The following is a 17,693-nucleotide window of genomic DNA, read 5'->3' on the forward strand; positions in this document are numbered from 1 at the left end:
AAAACAATCATACAAGTAGCATATTCCATAGCTGCTATATTCCAATTTTGATACCTGTTTTTTTTTTTTTATTTCATTTCCATTTGCTCACTTCATCCACTTTAAACCACTTCATTCATATTCACAATAGCATATTTTACCAGCAATTCTTAAAATTGTCAATTATGCTGTGAGCATGCAGGCTCATATATGAATGACATCTGATGATGTTCGATTGTCATACCCTCAACATATTGCACTTTGCATTTTATATTTAATATCCAAACATCATCTCTTCTCATGTCCTGAATATCTCATATTTTCATTCTCCCTCGTCTTATATTCTCAACAAGCCATCAATTGACTGTAAATGGCATGCAATAGCCATGCACCTCCATATCACAGACATAATTGGTGTGATAGTGCAGGCTACTTCACAAGGAAAACAAGCGCCTCCTCAGGCACTATCCGTGATCAGCGTGGCAGCGGCCGAACGAACAATTCCGTGTACTCTTTCGAGGTCATGCGGCTCACATTTTCCAGCCTTGCGGCACGGAAATCCTTTCTGGTAGCATCGCATTGATTTTCCTATTTTCTCCCTATTTTCTGCAGCATCTGTGCAAAGCTGTAAACAGTGCAAGTATAGTTTAGTTTAGTTTAGTTTAGTTTACTCCAACGATGTTGTAGGACGAAGCCTGTTCATCGATCAAAGTAGAAATGTCTATTGTTGCTCTCCTTCAGACAAAATTAGATGCGCTACTTATGTTGGCATGGAGGGGTGGCAGGGGTATCGTAGACAGTGAAAAATCCCATGGAAACACACAAGAAACGAAAATTACTCAAAGTCATAGGCAATCTTCTCCCAATGCTTATCCAGTCTATTCTTAAAAGCAATCACTGAACAAGCAGTAACTACATCTTCTGGGAGACTGTTCCACACATCTATCACTCGGTTAGCAAAGAAAAACTTACGCACATCAAGACGCGAATATCTTTTCTCTAGCTTTAAGGAATGACCTCGCGTTTTACCACCTTGTCTCAGATAGAAAAGTTCAGAACTTGAATCATAGTAACCATGCAGATATTTGTACACATCAATCATGTCACCTCTTTTACGTCGATGACTGAGTGATGGCAATTTCAGGAGGCGAAGACGTTCAGAGTATGATAAGTGCTTAATACCTGGGATCAATTTAGTAGCTCTACGTTGAACACTTTCTAACCGCCTCTGCTCACCCAGCTTATACGGTGACCACGCAGCCTGGCCATACTCTAAGATAGGGCGAATAATACCCTTAAACAAAAGCTTAATAGAGGTCTTATCCAAATGTACAAAAGTTCTTCTAATAATACCAAGCAGTCTATTAGACTTTGACACCACTTTAGAATACCAAGCAAAAGTACAAAAGTACAAAATGTACAAAAGTTCTTCTAATAATACCAAGCAGTCTATTAGACTTTGACACCACTTTTGAATAAATTTGCTTGTATATGTGAATTCAAATTTAGAACAATAATCAGTTGTTATTAGTATAATACTAGCATAATGTAATTTTTTCAAACGCATGAATTTTCATATAGGCCTATAAAAAGTATGTGAGGGATGTTTGTAATAATTAAAAATACTTTTCACAGCTAATTGTCTATATGCTTATAACTTCAAAGATATAAATCCTTTAGTAATTCATATTAATCCAAAATATGAAAAAAAAAATTATTCATTAAGTGTAAGCAGTTGATCAAATATTAAGTGCAAAACTGCATGAAGTGTGAAAATTGTGTTTTTGATTGCAAACAATCAAATGTACATAAAGTGTAAAAGCACATGGAAATAACACTATTTTTAAAATCAACATTTTTGACAGTGTATATATATATATATATATATATATATAATTGGTATAGTGTTGAAAATCTGTCTATCTGACAGTCAATCGGATTGGGTTCGCCCTAACCACTATAACCCGTCTCTGTGGTCTAGTGGTTAAGGCACCGGCGTTCAAAGCTGGGGGCCCGGGTTCGATTCCCGGCAGAGACATTTTTTTGGCATCACCAATTTTTCCAAAGGGTAGATAGCTCTGGGGAACCTTGATTTAAGCTACGCCTACCATTGTTCTCTTCAACCATTTCTTTACAATATTTAAATTTAAAAAGAGTTGCCAAAGGCTGTTGTACATGTATAACTTTACACATATATATATTTATGCCTACATCCTCCGAAAGGGCGAAGTCTATGATTGGGTTTATTCCGTCATAATACACATATAGACGTAAAGACGATGGCATTAAGACGCATTATGAACATTGGAAGACAAACAAATTCACCATACATAAATATATATACATGTCTATTAATCTTGAAATAAGATAAAACAAAATTAATAAATCCTCAATGATCTTTCATCATGTATTTGACCTTGAAAAGAAGCGTCATAATAAACCTGCTAGTGAACCAGTTTGTTATTAATATATCTGTAAAGCGCTTAGAAACGTCGTTCCGATGGATTAAGCGCTATATAAAAGCGGATTATTATTATTATTATTTATATTTCCTTTCTTCAAGAGAGAGCTTCAGTGAAGATGAGGTTTGTCCTAGATCTCGAGAACCATCAGTTGGGTCGGCTTACGCCGATACAAACGTTGAATTCAGATGATGCGAGAGACTTGGGGCTTCGCACAATCAATCAGTGTTCACTAAAGTATTTGCACTCGCTTTGGTGACCGATCGATGTAAAACGATGTTTTTCTTTCCCCTGTAGGCACTAGTACGATCGTGACACCGTGATATCGAAATTGTGAAGTGAGGCTGAGGAGTTTGGAATGGGAGTAAGAGAAACGAGGGAAGAACATTGCATGATGTAAATTCTTTAGGCTGATTTTTCGGTTTCGCATCAAACCCTGACAATAATCAAGAGCACATCTTCTTTTCTTATGATAGAAAAAATATCAAGAAGAGATAGTCACTCTAATATTTAGACATTGATCCATCAGCAATCTTGACAGGTTTTTAAAGGGGCTTTCACAATTGCTTTTGCGATCGTTTGCGATCACTTGGTCACAATATATGTTGCACACAATTGCAACGGTTGTAAGCAGTCGCACCACCAATTGTGAAAGGGGCTTTAGGGGGAGTGAACGGATAAACAATTTGTTCTGTCTCTCATTGACTCTGTGTTATAAATGACTAATCTTAAAAAATGCCTTTCGAGATAATCATTAGTGATGTAGAGGATAAGTTAGCCTGTAATTTTCTTTATGTTAAATAATGAATTGGTTTTGAGAGGAAAGGTACATGTTAGACTGCTACTTTGTAATGCAATTATTGTGATATGAATATATGTAATTGTGCATTAGTGTGTTATCAATAAAGTGGGCCTATTATTACAACACTACACCTCTCAGAATGATGCACTATGGATAATAAACCTGGCCAGATATGAGTAGTTAGGGACTTGAGGTGGGGCTATGAAGGCTTCTGGTCTGCGCGCTGATGTTGCAATTTTGCACATTCGTACAATTAAATTCAACAATCGTATTAATTAGTTTTCTCCCCTACCTTCAAATTAGATAAGCAAATAAAAGGCAACAGTTCTTGGATGACATCTATATGATAATAAAGTATCAATGGTGCAATATGGATATCTTTAATTAAAGAACTAATCATGGAAACAATTGTCATTATTATCCCCCCAAATTAATTCAGAGTGCAAAGTGTTAAAAGAAGATTCTCTCAGTCATCAATAGGCGGTGCTGCACCATCCCGAGTTTGCTCGATCTTGAGATTTTAGCCCGATCGGCCCTCTTCGCGATTAATCTCGAGATTCAAGAAATCCTGTCTCCACCATCGCAGGAAGAGCGATTCCTGCTCGAGCGAGGCCTGAAAGCATTATGGTCTGACGCCATGAATAAATAATCCTGAGTGCGTCTGCACCTGCGAATTAGCGGGATAATTCATAAAATAGCACGTTATTTTGCAAATAATCCCAAGTTGACTTGGGATTGCAATCTTGAGATTAATCCTACGAACTAGCACAATTATTGCGTCTCCATTACAAATAATCTCGAGATTGTTCAGAGCTGGATAATTTACCGGATCAGAAATAGCCGATAATTTGAAAACTCGGGCTGGTGCAGAGGGCCCTTCTATTAACTTTAGTGAAAAAAATCATTTTACAAGTCTGGAATATGTGAGTTATCGCAGGACTTGTGATTGGTTTTAGACTCAAAATTAATTTGCAATAGCTTTGAAGTATATTGCTAGGCATTTTCAAGTATCAGATCATAAGATAGGTATAGTGACATCACCATGGCGATGACTGGCATTTTTTGAAAGAGTATCTTGTTTCACAAAGTAATGACTGCTTTTCACACAGTCAAAATTTATTGCAAAGATGCTATTTTCTTGAAAATTGTCAATTATTGATAGAAAACATAAATTCTTACTGGCTTCGATCATAAATAAGATTGAAATCTTAGTGAAACATCTCATGTCATATATAAATTCCAAAATTTCAGCTAATATCAAGGATTTTGTCTCTTTGATGATCTTTAGCTGTTATAAAGATTGATTTTCATGTCAGCATCACACAAGAAAAAAGGGTGAAAGAAAGTTGATGTTCTAAGAATAGATGTGTTTGTACACAAATTGATACGTTCTCAATACACTGTATTCACTCTAAACATGTGGGCTTGCGATCAAGAACATACTGCTATGTCATCCAGGGCTAGCAGCTCGAGATGGGAATTTCATTACTGTAAAATATCTAGGATATCAGTATGTTTCCTGCTGACTTTGGTATGGAGTGATCTGTGTAACAAGACCATCTGATAAAGAGGACCCCTTTCTTAAGAATACCAACCCACCCGGCCTCACATCATCCCATCTGACTTTGCATAAAATGGATGCGCTCTTAGATCAGTCAAAATAAACAAATCTACCAATATAGATTTTTGTATTTTCATTTTCAAACATTTGCTCTGATTTTCACTATTTGAAAATACTTCCCATCAACATTACACACATTATAAGAGACATATTTTCCTCAAAACTATAACTATTTTACTATATTGACCTCATTGAAGAGTCACAAAATTATTTTTTTCCGATTCCACAAGGGGATCAATTAAAGATGAAATTTATTAGAAAATGGTCACTAGATAATAAGGATTTGTTTTTTCTGATGTTACTAATCCTTTTTTTTTTTTAAATAAACATCTCTCATGGATATAACATCAGACTTTCATAATGTTTTTAATGCCATTTTCACTGTATGGAACTGAGCTTTTTTGTACAATTATTAACCAGTCAATCTATCCAATGTAACATTGACCACATTGTCCTTTAACAGGACGTCAATCTATGATTTTTCAAGCTCTTCCCAGGTATTAAGTGGGTACCTAGTATGATGCAAAAGTCAATATAGCATGCCTAACATTAGCTCTCACTGGATAGGTAAAGGAGAAAGTGTGCAAGTTGTGTGTGAGCAAGCCAGAATATTAAAGTGATATCTACAAAGCAGTTGTAAACGTTCTTAAAGAAGATTATTATTATTGTTGTTATTATTATTCTTATGATCATCATTATTTATTAGTGGTAGTATTATCATAATCATCACTTTTATTAATTTGTTAGTATTATTATTGTTATTGTTGTTATGGTTGTTATTACTATTATTTACTATTATCAAACCATATCCTCATCTCTCATGCATATATTTTGGGAAAATTTATTCCTTCCCTGGTAATGCTAGTGGTTGCGATAAAGGTCTCTCTCTAAAAAATATCACATTTCATAACCTGGGGGCCGTTTCATACAGCTGTTCGTAAGATAAGAGCGACTTTAAGAACGACTGGTGAACCTTTCTTACGCGCTTAACCATCGCCAATGTATATACCATTTATCACAAGAAAGGATCACCAGTCGTTCTTAAAGTCGTTCTTATCTTACGAACGGCTTTATGAAACACCCACCCGGCCTATTTCAAGTTTAGAACTCAGTCCCAAGTCCATAGTCAATGCTGTATCAACACTGTTGCAAGATTTCCCTCCGTCCCCCTAAGCCAAGTTTCTTGCTTAGAAAAACAGGATTTAAGATTTTTTAAAAAGTGCATTACATGAAGATTTGAGGCTACCATAACTGGATGAAAGGAAAAACAGGACGAAGTAACATTCTTATTCTCCCAGGTTTACAGTTACCAGGATCGTGTGTTGCACGAAGAGTTGCGTTTAATCACAACTTTAAAAAAAATCAATCACAAGTCCCTCTTACCTCTGGCTGATTTGCCCGGAATGAGGTTGTGTTGATCATGAACCTACTACTCTGATTGGTTTTGTGTTTGATTACATCTCTTTCAACAACAGGCCCAAGATCAGTGAGCCAGATTTTGTTTTGTGCTTTGTGTGAAAGGTGGATCGAGAATAACAGAGAGAAAAGGATAGAGAGAGAGAGAGCACAACAGAAAGAGAGATGGGGTGCTATTTTACTTGTCCATTGAAGCTGGAGAGAGCAACAGAGATAGAGATTGGGGGAGGGAGAGAGAGAAGGAAAAAGAATGGAAAGAAAAGGAAATTGATCGGCGAGTCCTTTGAGGGGATTTTTGGCAGGAGAAGAAAAGATTCAAGAATGACAGAAATGAAACATGCCTTTGGATGAAAAATCATTCAAAGTGACAAGCTTGAGATATCTTATTGAGCATTTTCCCAGGATTTTTATTGATGTTTCTGTAACAGTACAAAGGAATAGAGTTCATAATCCCATACATCCCTTCATCATACATTATGTTTTTCCATAACATATTCTTTATAAAGTAATTTAATGATAATATTTATATAATAAGTTTTGAGTTCACATAAAAGAGCTTTACAGGTAAATCATAAGTGTAAATCCCCGTATCAGATTATGGCTTGTACAAACACAATGTATGCAAGTATTTTTGGCATGATGAGGTGCATTTCAGGTCTTTTCAGAGAATGGTAGTTCTGTGGTGGGATTTGAACCCTAGACTTCATGGTCCAGGATTATGGAAGTTGACTACTATTCCACAATTCTGTAGTCAATAGATCTATATTCCATATCTCTGTTCCTTCTCTCTCATGTCGTCTATATTTCGTGTTTGGTATATTCCGACCCCACTCTGCATTTTCTTCCTATTTATCTTTTTTTTTCAAGCCAGACTGCAACTTTTCTGTTATTTTGCTCAAATTTGGACAAGCTCCTTCCACATTACACAGACATGTGCTTTTTCCAATTTTTTTTCTAAGAAACAAGACTTTTATATCATTGCGTGCAAGAATTGGGGGAAGTGAACCTGCCACTTTTCAAGAGCAAACAGGATCAAAATAGGGAATGCAAGACCAGAAGTTTTTCAATAACTTTTTTTTTCAAACAGACTCGAGTCACTCCACCAAAAGGGAGTAACAGGATATTTTGTTTTGTCAGATTATTTGAACATTTTGTGAGTCTTGAGTTTCGATCATTGGTGTGGCTCCGTAGGAAGGAAACAGAAGAGTGGTCTTTCATGTTCCCATGGTAACTTGACATTAAAAAAACAACAATTTCTTTATGTAACAACCTGTTAAAAAAAAAGAATATTTGTGATATTAAAATAGAAAATTGAAAATTACAGGCTGAGAAGATCGGGGATAGGCATTGATCACACCAAGGAGCTTCCAACTGACTTTCTTGCATCTGACTTCAAATTATTAATAATAGCTTGATTTATGTTCCCCATTTTTGCAAAACCATACAAAGCACAACTCTCATTACTCCTGCTTTTGAATGAGCCTCGTTCTTTATCAACAGTGTTCAGTGCATTCAGAGACCTATATTCTGAAGTCGGGTTTAACTACTCAGGTTTAACATGTTTAAAGTTGTGGCTTAAAGGACAAGTCCACCCCAACAAAACTTGATTTGAATAAAAAGGAAAATTCAACAAGCATAACACTGAAAATTTTATCAAAATCGGATGTAAAATAAGAAAGTTATGCATTATAAAGTTTCGCTTATTTTCAACAAAATAGTTATATGAACGAGCCAGTTACATCCAAATCAGAGAGTTGATGACATCACTCACTCACTATTTCTTTTGTATTTTATTATATGAAATATGAAATATTTTTATTTTCTCGTCATTGTCATGTGAAATGAAGTTTCATTCCTCCCTGAACACGTGGAATTCCATTATTTTAACATTTTGTGCTTCAGGCAATGAGGTCCTAATCATCAAATTCGTAAAAATTGAAATATTGTATAATTCAAACAATAAAAAACAAAAGAAATAGTGAGTGAGTGACGTCATTGACTCTCTCATTTGGATGTAACTGGCTCGTTCATATAACTATTTTGTTGAAAATAAGCGAAACTATGAATGTCATAACTTTCTTATTTTACATCCGATTTTGATGAAATTTTCAGCATTGTGCTTGTCTGATTTTTCTCTATTGATTTAAATCAACATTTTTCTGAGGTGGACTTGACCTTTAAGTATGGATAGCCAATTGTTACATGAATCACAAACTGTAGAGATGTGATATTTCAGCTCATTTGGCTCTCAAATCATTCGTAATTGTCTAGGAAGTATAAATAGATGATTGTCTTTACCATCGATTAATCAGGAAAGAGCACAGTAAACCAAAGAAACATACAACTGAATGATCATTTTGACACTTTTGGCTTCCCATAATTTTAGCACAGAGTTAGACATGGTCTAAGTTAAACCTGACTTCAGAATACAGGCCAGAGAATTTATCCTACTTGGGACCCATTCATCTCACCTGGGTTTAGTGCAGCATATCGTGGATAAATTTCTTGCTGTATGAAAATGTAACAGCTGGGATTCTACCCAAGGACCCTCTGTTGCAAGATGAGTGTCAGTCCCACTAGACCACCACACAAAAATGAAGTCAAATTCTTTAAAAAAAAGATGAAACATGTCCAAAATATACAATCTTACATCTCACAACTGAAGAATGGTTATTACTTTCATTTGTTGATTTTGGAAAATAACTACAGCATTCCATTTTTTGTTGGCAAACTGTCGCCACATTGGAACAATTCCTTTTCTATCTTGATTGATGATTTTAAAAGGCTTTTTGATTGCCCACCTATCACAGCATGTGACATTCAAGTTCCTTTGTAGGAATAAACTTCTTTCAACACTGACACAAAAAGTCAAAGTCGTGTCAAATTGAGCATGAAAAGAGCTATGTGTGTACAGCCTGTTCCCATTGCTCTGTCCCAAGAAAAAAGACTGAATCCAGGTCTGCTATATCAATAATAGACCCTTTAATTTCAGTTGGTCTAATGCCAATTTTTCCAATTACCACCTCGTCTACTATGATTTGGTCTACTATCAGTTCTTCCACTATCCATGTTGTCTAATTGCCATTTCTTCCTCTCATCATTTTGTCTAATAACCAGTTTGTCCAATACACATTTAGTCCATATACCATTTGGTCTGATTGGACTAAGTGTTAATTCAGCAAAATGGATGAATATAGAATGGATATTAGACCAACTGAGATGAAATGTTCATAGACGAACTGGTGATTAGACCAAATGGTTGTTAGATGAAATGTTGATGGATGGAATGGCATTAGACTAAATGAAGGTAGACCATGTGGTAAGTGGATGAGTTAATGATTTGGCAATTTACCTAATAGACAGGGTGAGTTCACACTGATGAAATTCTATCACAACAATCCTCTCTTATGAGCTAACACTGATGGGCCTAGTATAGTTTGAAAATATTCTGAAGAGAAAAATATTTCTGAACCTCTGATATTTTAGATCTATGTGGTATGATGTTCTGTGAGCATTTTTGTACAAAAATGGGAGAAGTTCAGAAAATTCTGGGTCCTGTTTCTAAAACACTTGTTATAGTAACAAATTTATTATTTTTATAACAGATTTTCTATCAGCCAATCAAATTGAATGGTTTCAATAACTTTAAACTGTTATTGCAATTTGTTTTTATTGTAATAGTCTAGGATAGAAGAGGTATAACCTTGTTTTTTCATATATATATATACAATCTATTTTTATGGTTTCTTGTCAATGCGAGGGTGCTGATTACGAATCTGAATGATGCTACTTGTGTAACTTTGTGCATTTTCTGCAAATTAGCAAAATCTAATATGGTCGACAAAATCCAATATGGCTGCCAAAATATGCAAATTGCCGACTAAATCATAAAATTGCCTGCACATTGGCTATAAAATGCATGCAATTGTGTGGCAGGAGTAACATACTCTCTGGAAAAATGATTTTTGAAAAAAATATTTAATTCCTGAAAATCAAAATGGCCGCCCTAGACCCCTGTACACCCTATTATGTACAATATATGAATAGGGATAGCAAATTTCACAAAAAATGCTCACTAAACTGCAAGTAATTGTGATCTATGAACTTAGTAATGTATGAAAATCATCATTATATATCAATCATTATGTCATGTATGGGAAAATTGCTGTATTCAAAATAGCCGTCACTGGTCCAAACAGTATTATGTACAAAGAAATGGAGGCCAGCATACTTTGTAAGAGTGAGCACTAAAATACATATAATTGAGATAAAAGAGTGGAATACTGACTAAAAAAGCAATCGTTCACAAAATATATTATTTACTATGCCATGTGTGTGATAAATGTTGTATTTGTACTTGTTGTATTTGTTGTATAAGCACTAAATGCATGAATTTGTGATAAATAAATAGGATGCTGTCTAAAATCATAATTTTGAACAAAATATAATATTCAGGTTTCAAGTTTGTGTTAAAATACTGTATTTTTGACTTTCAAAATGGCTGCCATTGACATTGAATGTATTTTGTACAATGCGAACTGGGAAACCAATTTTCACAGGAGTGAGCACCATAAATGCACTTATTGTGATATATGATTTAAATGTTGTCTGAAAGCATGATTTCTAACAAGATATATCAGTTCCTTCTGCCAGATAGGTGATAAATATTGTATTTTGAAAGTAAAAAATTGCTGCTACAGGCCCTAATGGTAGTATGTATAGTGTGAAGGGGACAAATTATTTTAACAGATTTTAGCTTTGCCTGACTAAATGGTGTTTCATGAGTAAAATATTGTCTAGAAACATTATTTTCTAACAAAATGTATCTCTTATTTGATTTAGGTGATAAAGGCTATATTTCAAAATTCAAAATAGCTGCCTATGCCCTTTTGTGATAGTTATCTGTCAGCATTCAAATTGTACATAACACGATATGGGCCTATGGCAGCCATTTTCAATTTAAAAATGCAGCATTTATCACCTTTAATAATTACACAATATATGATATATCTCATGAGAAACCATGGTTTTAGAGTAAATATTTCACTCTTCTATCACAATGCTATATTTATAGTCTTGCAAAGCCAAATTCTGTCAAAATCATATGTTCCCAGTTACAATGTATATCATGCTTTTAATAAGGCCTATGGCAACAATTTTTAATTTCAAAGTACAGCATTTATTACCTTCATGACTAATATAAGATGTATTTAGCTAGAAATCATTTTTGAATATCAAGAAAATCAATATTTTGACAGAAATAAATTTTTCTCGCCTGCATATCAGAGCGAGACTATAGGCCCCGCTTTTCTGATGGCGGCGGCGTATTCAACACTGAAGTAAAATCATCATAGCTTAAAAAGTATGTGGACCTAGGTCATGAAACTTGGGTAATCATGTTTACTGAATATCATGCCAGAGCTTCAGGTCACATGACCAAGGTCAAAGGTCATTTATGGTCAATGAATTTAGACCATGTTGGGGAATCAATATTGAAATCTTAACCTAAGTTTAAGTTTTTGAAATGTCATCATAACTTCAAAAGTGTATGGATCTAGTTCATAAAATTTACACATAAAGGTAACAAAATATTACATAAGATCCTGCTCAAGTTTCAGGTCACATGATCAAGGTCAAATGTCATTCTGTGTCAAAGAACTTTTCCATCATAACTTATAATGTTTATGGAGCTAGTTCATAAAACTTTGACATTAGAGTTATCAAGTATCACTGAACATCCTGTGCAAATTTCACGTCACATGACCAAGGTTGAAGGTCATTTAAGGTTGATGAACTTTGGCCATATAGTATTGAGGTAATTGTTGAATTTTTATCATAACTGAAAGTTTATGATATGTAAATGAAATGTGGACATTGGGGTAACCCAGTATGGTTGTTCATCTTGTACCAGTCGTAGGTCACTTGATCAAGGTCAAATGTCATTAAGGGTCAATTAATATAGTAGTATATTACATGAAAGGTATTTTTTGGGAATTATTATTTCATAGTCATTTGCAAATTCAGCACTGCTGCTATATTAAATCATGTATTGCCTACGAGACTGCCAGAGGCGCTCCACTTGTTATAAGTCTTTGGTATGACTGGGACCACCTCTCATTCACGAGGTGGGCGCTCTACCACTTAGCCACCATGAACAGTGTATGGTGGTAAACATATGACAGAGCTTACAACATTGTTAAAGGTCAAGTCCACCTCAAAAAAATGTTGATTTGAATCAAAGAAAAATCAGACAAGCACAATGCTGAAAATTTCATCAAAATTGGATGTAAAATACGAAAGTTATGACATTTCAAATTTTCGCTTATTTTAACAAAATAGTAAATATGAACGAGCCAGTTGCATCCAAATGAGAGTCGATGATGTCACTCACTCACTATTTCTTTTGTTTTTTATTGTTTGAATTATACAATATTTCAATTTTTACGAATTTGACGATTAGGACCTCCTTGCCTGAAGCAGAAAATGTTAAAATAATGGAATTCCACGTGTTCAGGGAGGAATGAAACTTCATTTCACATGACAATGACAAGAAAATAAAAATATTTCATATAATAAACTACAAAAGAACTAGTGAGTGAGTGATGTCATCAGTTCCTCATTTGCATACTGACCGAGATGTGCATATAACTGTTTTGTGAAATGAAATTTTCAGTGTTATGCTTGTTGAATTTTTCTCTTTATTCAAATCAAGTTTTTGTTGGGGTGGACTTGTCCTTTAACAATATAGTCATTGCAATGATTATTTTGCATTCTCTCTTACATAAAACTTCTGGACCCCGTAACAAAAGATTGCATTGCATTGAGTATTGAATTTTTATTTAGATCTCAAATTATGTACAGTATATGACATGACTCTGGAGCATGAAAGTACACATTCACAATATCAAGAATAAAGAATGAACAATTCAAATTGAGCAGAGGTACACAAATCTAGTCTACATACATGTACAAAATACTTCTATATAGCATACAACTATGAAACAGTAGTGATATGTACATTTTATCCTTTGAACACAAAGGAATATGCTATTTTGCAGCAATTGGGTAAACATACTGACACTTCAACACACTTGCTACATAGTATTTTGTTAATGAAAAGGAACAAAATCTAAATACATGAAAATTGAATTGAAAAATCTCTAAAATTGTGATGCTGTGATTTCTAATGAAAATTATTACTTTCTTCATAGTTGATTAAAAAATTGTGTTTGCATTTGTAATGGAGTATAGAGTCTTTTGGGCTTTTACTACTTTGTGATAAGTGAGTGGATACCTAGCACCAATACAAACAATGAGTTATATGATCTACTGAGGATATTACTTTGACTTGAAGCAAATGGTTTGTTACCACATACAAGTGTGTCCTTCCACTTACTGGCTAACATTACTGAATGGTTATAAGTCTCTTTCCTTGTGTTTCCTAACTCATCATCTACAAGTAATTCTACTGTAAACTTTGTTTGACCACTTTCATTCTCAGTCCAACAGCTATAAAGTCCAGTCATGTTTTTCCTGACATGAGTGATGATAAGAGCATGGTGAGAAAGAATGTCCACTCCATCTGGTAAGAAAGAGGTTAATAGTTGCTGCTCTTTTAACGAGACTGACCAGTAGATGTTGCTTGATGTCTTAATTGGACAAGGTAACTCAATCATTTGATCACCAACAAACGAAAGCATAGTTTGATATGGTGGAGAGCACAGTTGTGGGCGACATTTGAATGCATCAGTGCCAGTCAGCTCAGCAATAGAGGAGTTGATGTACAGAGAAGGTTTTTGACAAACTGTTGGTTTGATTATTTGTTGGAGTGCTCGAATAGTTTTTAAGAGTTGGCAATCACATGACAAATGGTTATTTTGTAAGTAGATGAATATTGGCTTCAAAGAGAATGTTGAGATAGCAAGGTGAATTTTCGTAAGTTGATTGCCTTGAAGATATAAATATATCAAGTGTGTCTGATGTTGTAAGGAACCTAGTTCAAAGAACACAATATTGTTATACCTTAAATCCAACAACCAGAATTGCTGATGTTTATCAAATGAATTATTAGAGACGTTTTGTATTTGATTGTGTGATAAGTAGAGATTATATGGCTTACTCTTTCTTGGTAGGCAGTGTCTTGGGATTGAAGTAATTGTGTTGTTAGAATAATCAATCGCATTCAGAGTGTTTATTAATAACGATGGACAAGAATTTCCAAGATTGTTTGAAGATAGATTTAATAAAAGCAGATTTGAAAATTCCAAAGCAACATCTTGTTGTATGCTTGAGTTTGTAAACATTAATGCTTGAAATGCTAAATTTTCATGAAGATCCAAAAACATAACAGTTTTAATATCTTGCAATGCTTGTATGGACATGTTTGAGGCTGGGATGTTTGAAAAATATATACCCAATATACCAGGTATTCGTGAAAATAGTTCACTTGAAATGAATGTGAAAGGATTTCCTTTTAAAAAAAGGTATTGGAGCTTCTGAATATTTGAAAACACCCTAGAATGTAGGTGTGACAGACGATTTCGTTCTAGCTTTATCCTGACAACAAACTGAAGACCAATGAAAGCTAAATGCGATATATCAACTATCTTGTTATCATCCAATTCTAGAAAGAGGAGTGAAGATGCAAAAACAAATGTGAAATTTGGTATGGTAGCTATTTGATTTTTGTTTAGATAAAGTCCCTTCAAAGTGCTTGAAAGTCTAACATGTTTGAAATCTGTCAATTTATTGTTGCATGCAAGGACATTGCTTGCTGAAAGTAAACTTGAATTTGAAGTTCCAATTGCATTGTTATTAATATTTAGATACGAGTGTGAAGTTGAAATGACTTGGGTGATTCTATTGTCCGCTGCATTGATATTAGCGGGTATGCTTTGATTAAAGGCATGGTTGAGGTTCAAATTGGGTAATAGGTTATGACTGATGTCAAGGTTTCGAAGGGAGTTCAAGCTTTTCGTAATTGTAGGATACTCTACTAACAAATTAAATGCTATGTGTAAAGTTCTTAGATTTATAAGATTTGAGAACACTTTAGGGTCGATTGCCACAAGTCTGTTGTAATTAAGGTTCAGCATTTGAAGTGAGATAATGGGCCTCAAAAAACCAAGGTGAGAAATCTTATTTTTAGCAAGATTTAAAGTGGCAAGTCTTTGTAGAAATTGAAAGGATGCATTTTCTATAGTGTGAAGTATGTTGCTGGACAAATCTAGATCTTCAAGTCTTGGTAAAGCTGTGAAATTTGAAAGCAATGACAATCTGTTGTCGTTAACTCTGAGGAGAACGAGCTGAGATGAGCCTAACAAATTTTGATCACTCCAGTTTGTTAAGAAATTGTGCGATAGGTGCAAGCTTTGTACGTTTGTCAAGTTTTGAAAGTTTGTAATGTTTGTAATTTGGTTCCAAGATAAATTGATGTATACTAAATGTTGATAATTACAAATACCAAATTCCAAAATTGTAATTTTATTGTAAGAGGCATATATAGAAGTTAAATTAGGAAAATAAATGAGGGAAAGAACTTGCAGATTATTATCATCAACATTGAGAATTTTTAAGTTTGAGTGATATCTACCTTGGAATATGTTTATTGCAATCATATTGTTGTAGCAGAGGATTAGACTAGTTGGTATATTGAAATAATAATCACCTTTGATTTCAATGATTTTATTATACTTCAAATTGATATTTTCTATATCTGGAATATTATTGAATGCTGGTCTATTTATAGATCTTATTTGATTGTGGTCTAATATGATAGACTTGATATGTGGAATATCATGGATGGCAGAGACATCCACGATGTTGTTTCCTTGAAGATTGATTGTTTCAATCGAAGGTAGGTGAGTGAATACAGTGGTTGTAATTTCTCTTATTCGGTTGAATGCAAGAGAGAGTGTCTTCAGGTTCTCCATTGTTTGCAGTCTGTACAGGTACTCAACATTGTTGTAGGAAATGTCCAGAGATGATACGGTTCTTGGATATATGAACATTTTTTTAGACAGGTCAGTGATTGCATTTCCCTTTAGCTCTAGAGCAGATATGTTAACTGGAAATTCCGGTAGATTCTTTAGTTTGTTGAATGCCAGGTGAAGAGATGAAAGGTGTGGTCCTGATATGTTGCTGAGTGTCTGATGATTCCAATCCGTCAAAGAATTCCGGATGATAGATATCTCATGAATGTAAGGTAAAGAACCAAGGTATGGTAAACTCTCAAGAAAGTTTGAGCTGAGGTCTATGTATACCAGATTTTCTGCATCATCAAAGACTTTCTGCTCTATGATGCGGAGATGGTTGTTGGACAGGAGAAGCACAGCCAACTCATTTTGGCATGAGAATGACTCTTTCTTCAGGGTAGTAATGAAGTTTCTTCTTAAGTCAAGCAAACCAAGATTGCATGGGAGGTCCTGTGGAATGTCATGCAGATCACGCTCCCTGCATGCTATATTGATAACAAAAGCTTTCCGCTCACAATCACAGAGATTTAGGCATCTTGGTTGACTTGCAGGTAATAAGAACAAAAGATATATGAAGTTAAGCATCTTCATTGTTTTAAGAAATTATTAGTTTCTGAATGTGATGATAACAGATCAATGCTGACAATTGCTTTTACCTCCTTTGTTGAAATACTTTTAAATTGACTTCCCTTTGGAATGTAGAATGTTGTAAAAAAAATCAGGAGCCAAACAGAATTACATGCACACATGTATTCTCATTTGCGCTTCATGCATTACAGATCATCTATTAGAGTACATTGAAATGAAGGCAAGAAGTGTTTGCAGTAATGTCTTTGAATCAATGATACAAACGTTATATCAACTTGATGAGTCCAAACAGTAATGTGGAAGCCATTGGGTCAGAGTAGTAAAAGCAAATAGAGAGAGTGCGCAATTGTGAAGCCCAAAAACTCCTTATGAGAAAGAAAACATACAAAAATCTACAATCTGATGGAAAGGCTATTTTAATCTTGTCATCTACTTTATTTCTCCCTTTTTGTAGTTCGTATTAAGTGCCTCGAGCATCTAATTAGGAAAGACAGTGCGCTATACAAATTCTATGTATTATTATTAAAAAGATAAAAAATTGCCTCTAAATATGGAAGTGTAGTGAGACATATTACTGGTATTATTATTTTTATTATTAGCTCATCCAGGCCGGATGAGCTTATGCCGTGGCATCCGTTGCCTGTCGTCCGTCCACAATTTCACAATGCTACTACTTTGCCATTTCAAGTCCGATTTCAATTCTGTTTGCTTTATATGATAGCACTAGTTTGGGGATTCAAAATTTCTACACAGAATTTTGAAATTCTTTAAATATGCTCATTTATGCGCATTTTTCAAAATTCACAAAAAATGCTTCTCCTCCTTTATTTGTTGACTGATTTTGAATTTTG

General features: G+C 34.5%; 1 protein-coding gene across 1 annotated transcript; it reads right to left on the reverse strand.

Annotated features, from left to right (window-relative positions):
- Window positions 1–814: 814 nt before the first annotated feature.
- On the reverse strand, window positions 815–17,159 carry LOC121431593 (protein artichoke-like). The gene is made up of 3 exons (XM_041629149.1): window positions 16,023–17,159; window positions 14,817–15,947; window positions 815–1,251 (listed from the first exon to the last, which is right to left on the reverse strand). Exons 1-3 carry the CDS (start codon window positions 16,843–16,845, stop codon window positions 815–817), a joined length of 2,391 nt encoding a protein of 796 aa, XP_041485083.1. The 5' UTR covers window positions 16,846–17,159.
- Window positions 17,160–17,693: the final 534 nt, after the last annotated feature.

This window comes from Lytechinus variegatus, chromosome 1 (assembly GCF_018143015.1).
Source record: "Lytechinus variegatus isolate NC3 chromosome 1, Lvar_3.0, whole genome shotgun sequence".
Taxonomy (NCBI): domain Eukaryota; kingdom Metazoa; phylum Echinodermata; class Echinoidea; order Temnopleuroida; family Toxopneustidae; genus Lytechinus; species Lytechinus variegatus.

Bases quoted from the DNA above. Each gene is read 5' to 3' on its own strand.
- LOC121431593 (XM_041629149.1), bottom strand. From the start codon at position 16,845: ATGAAGATGCTTAACTTCATATATCTTTTGTTCTTATTACCTGCAAGT. The intron at 15,948-16,022 runs ATAGACCAGCAT...TTGAAATCAAAG, and splicing joins CAATCAAATAAGATCTATAA to GTGATTATTATTTCAATATA. The intron at 1,252-14,816 runs GTCTGTCACACC...GCCCTATCTTAG, and splicing joins GATAAAGCTAGAACGAAATC to AGTATGGCCAGGCTGCGTGG.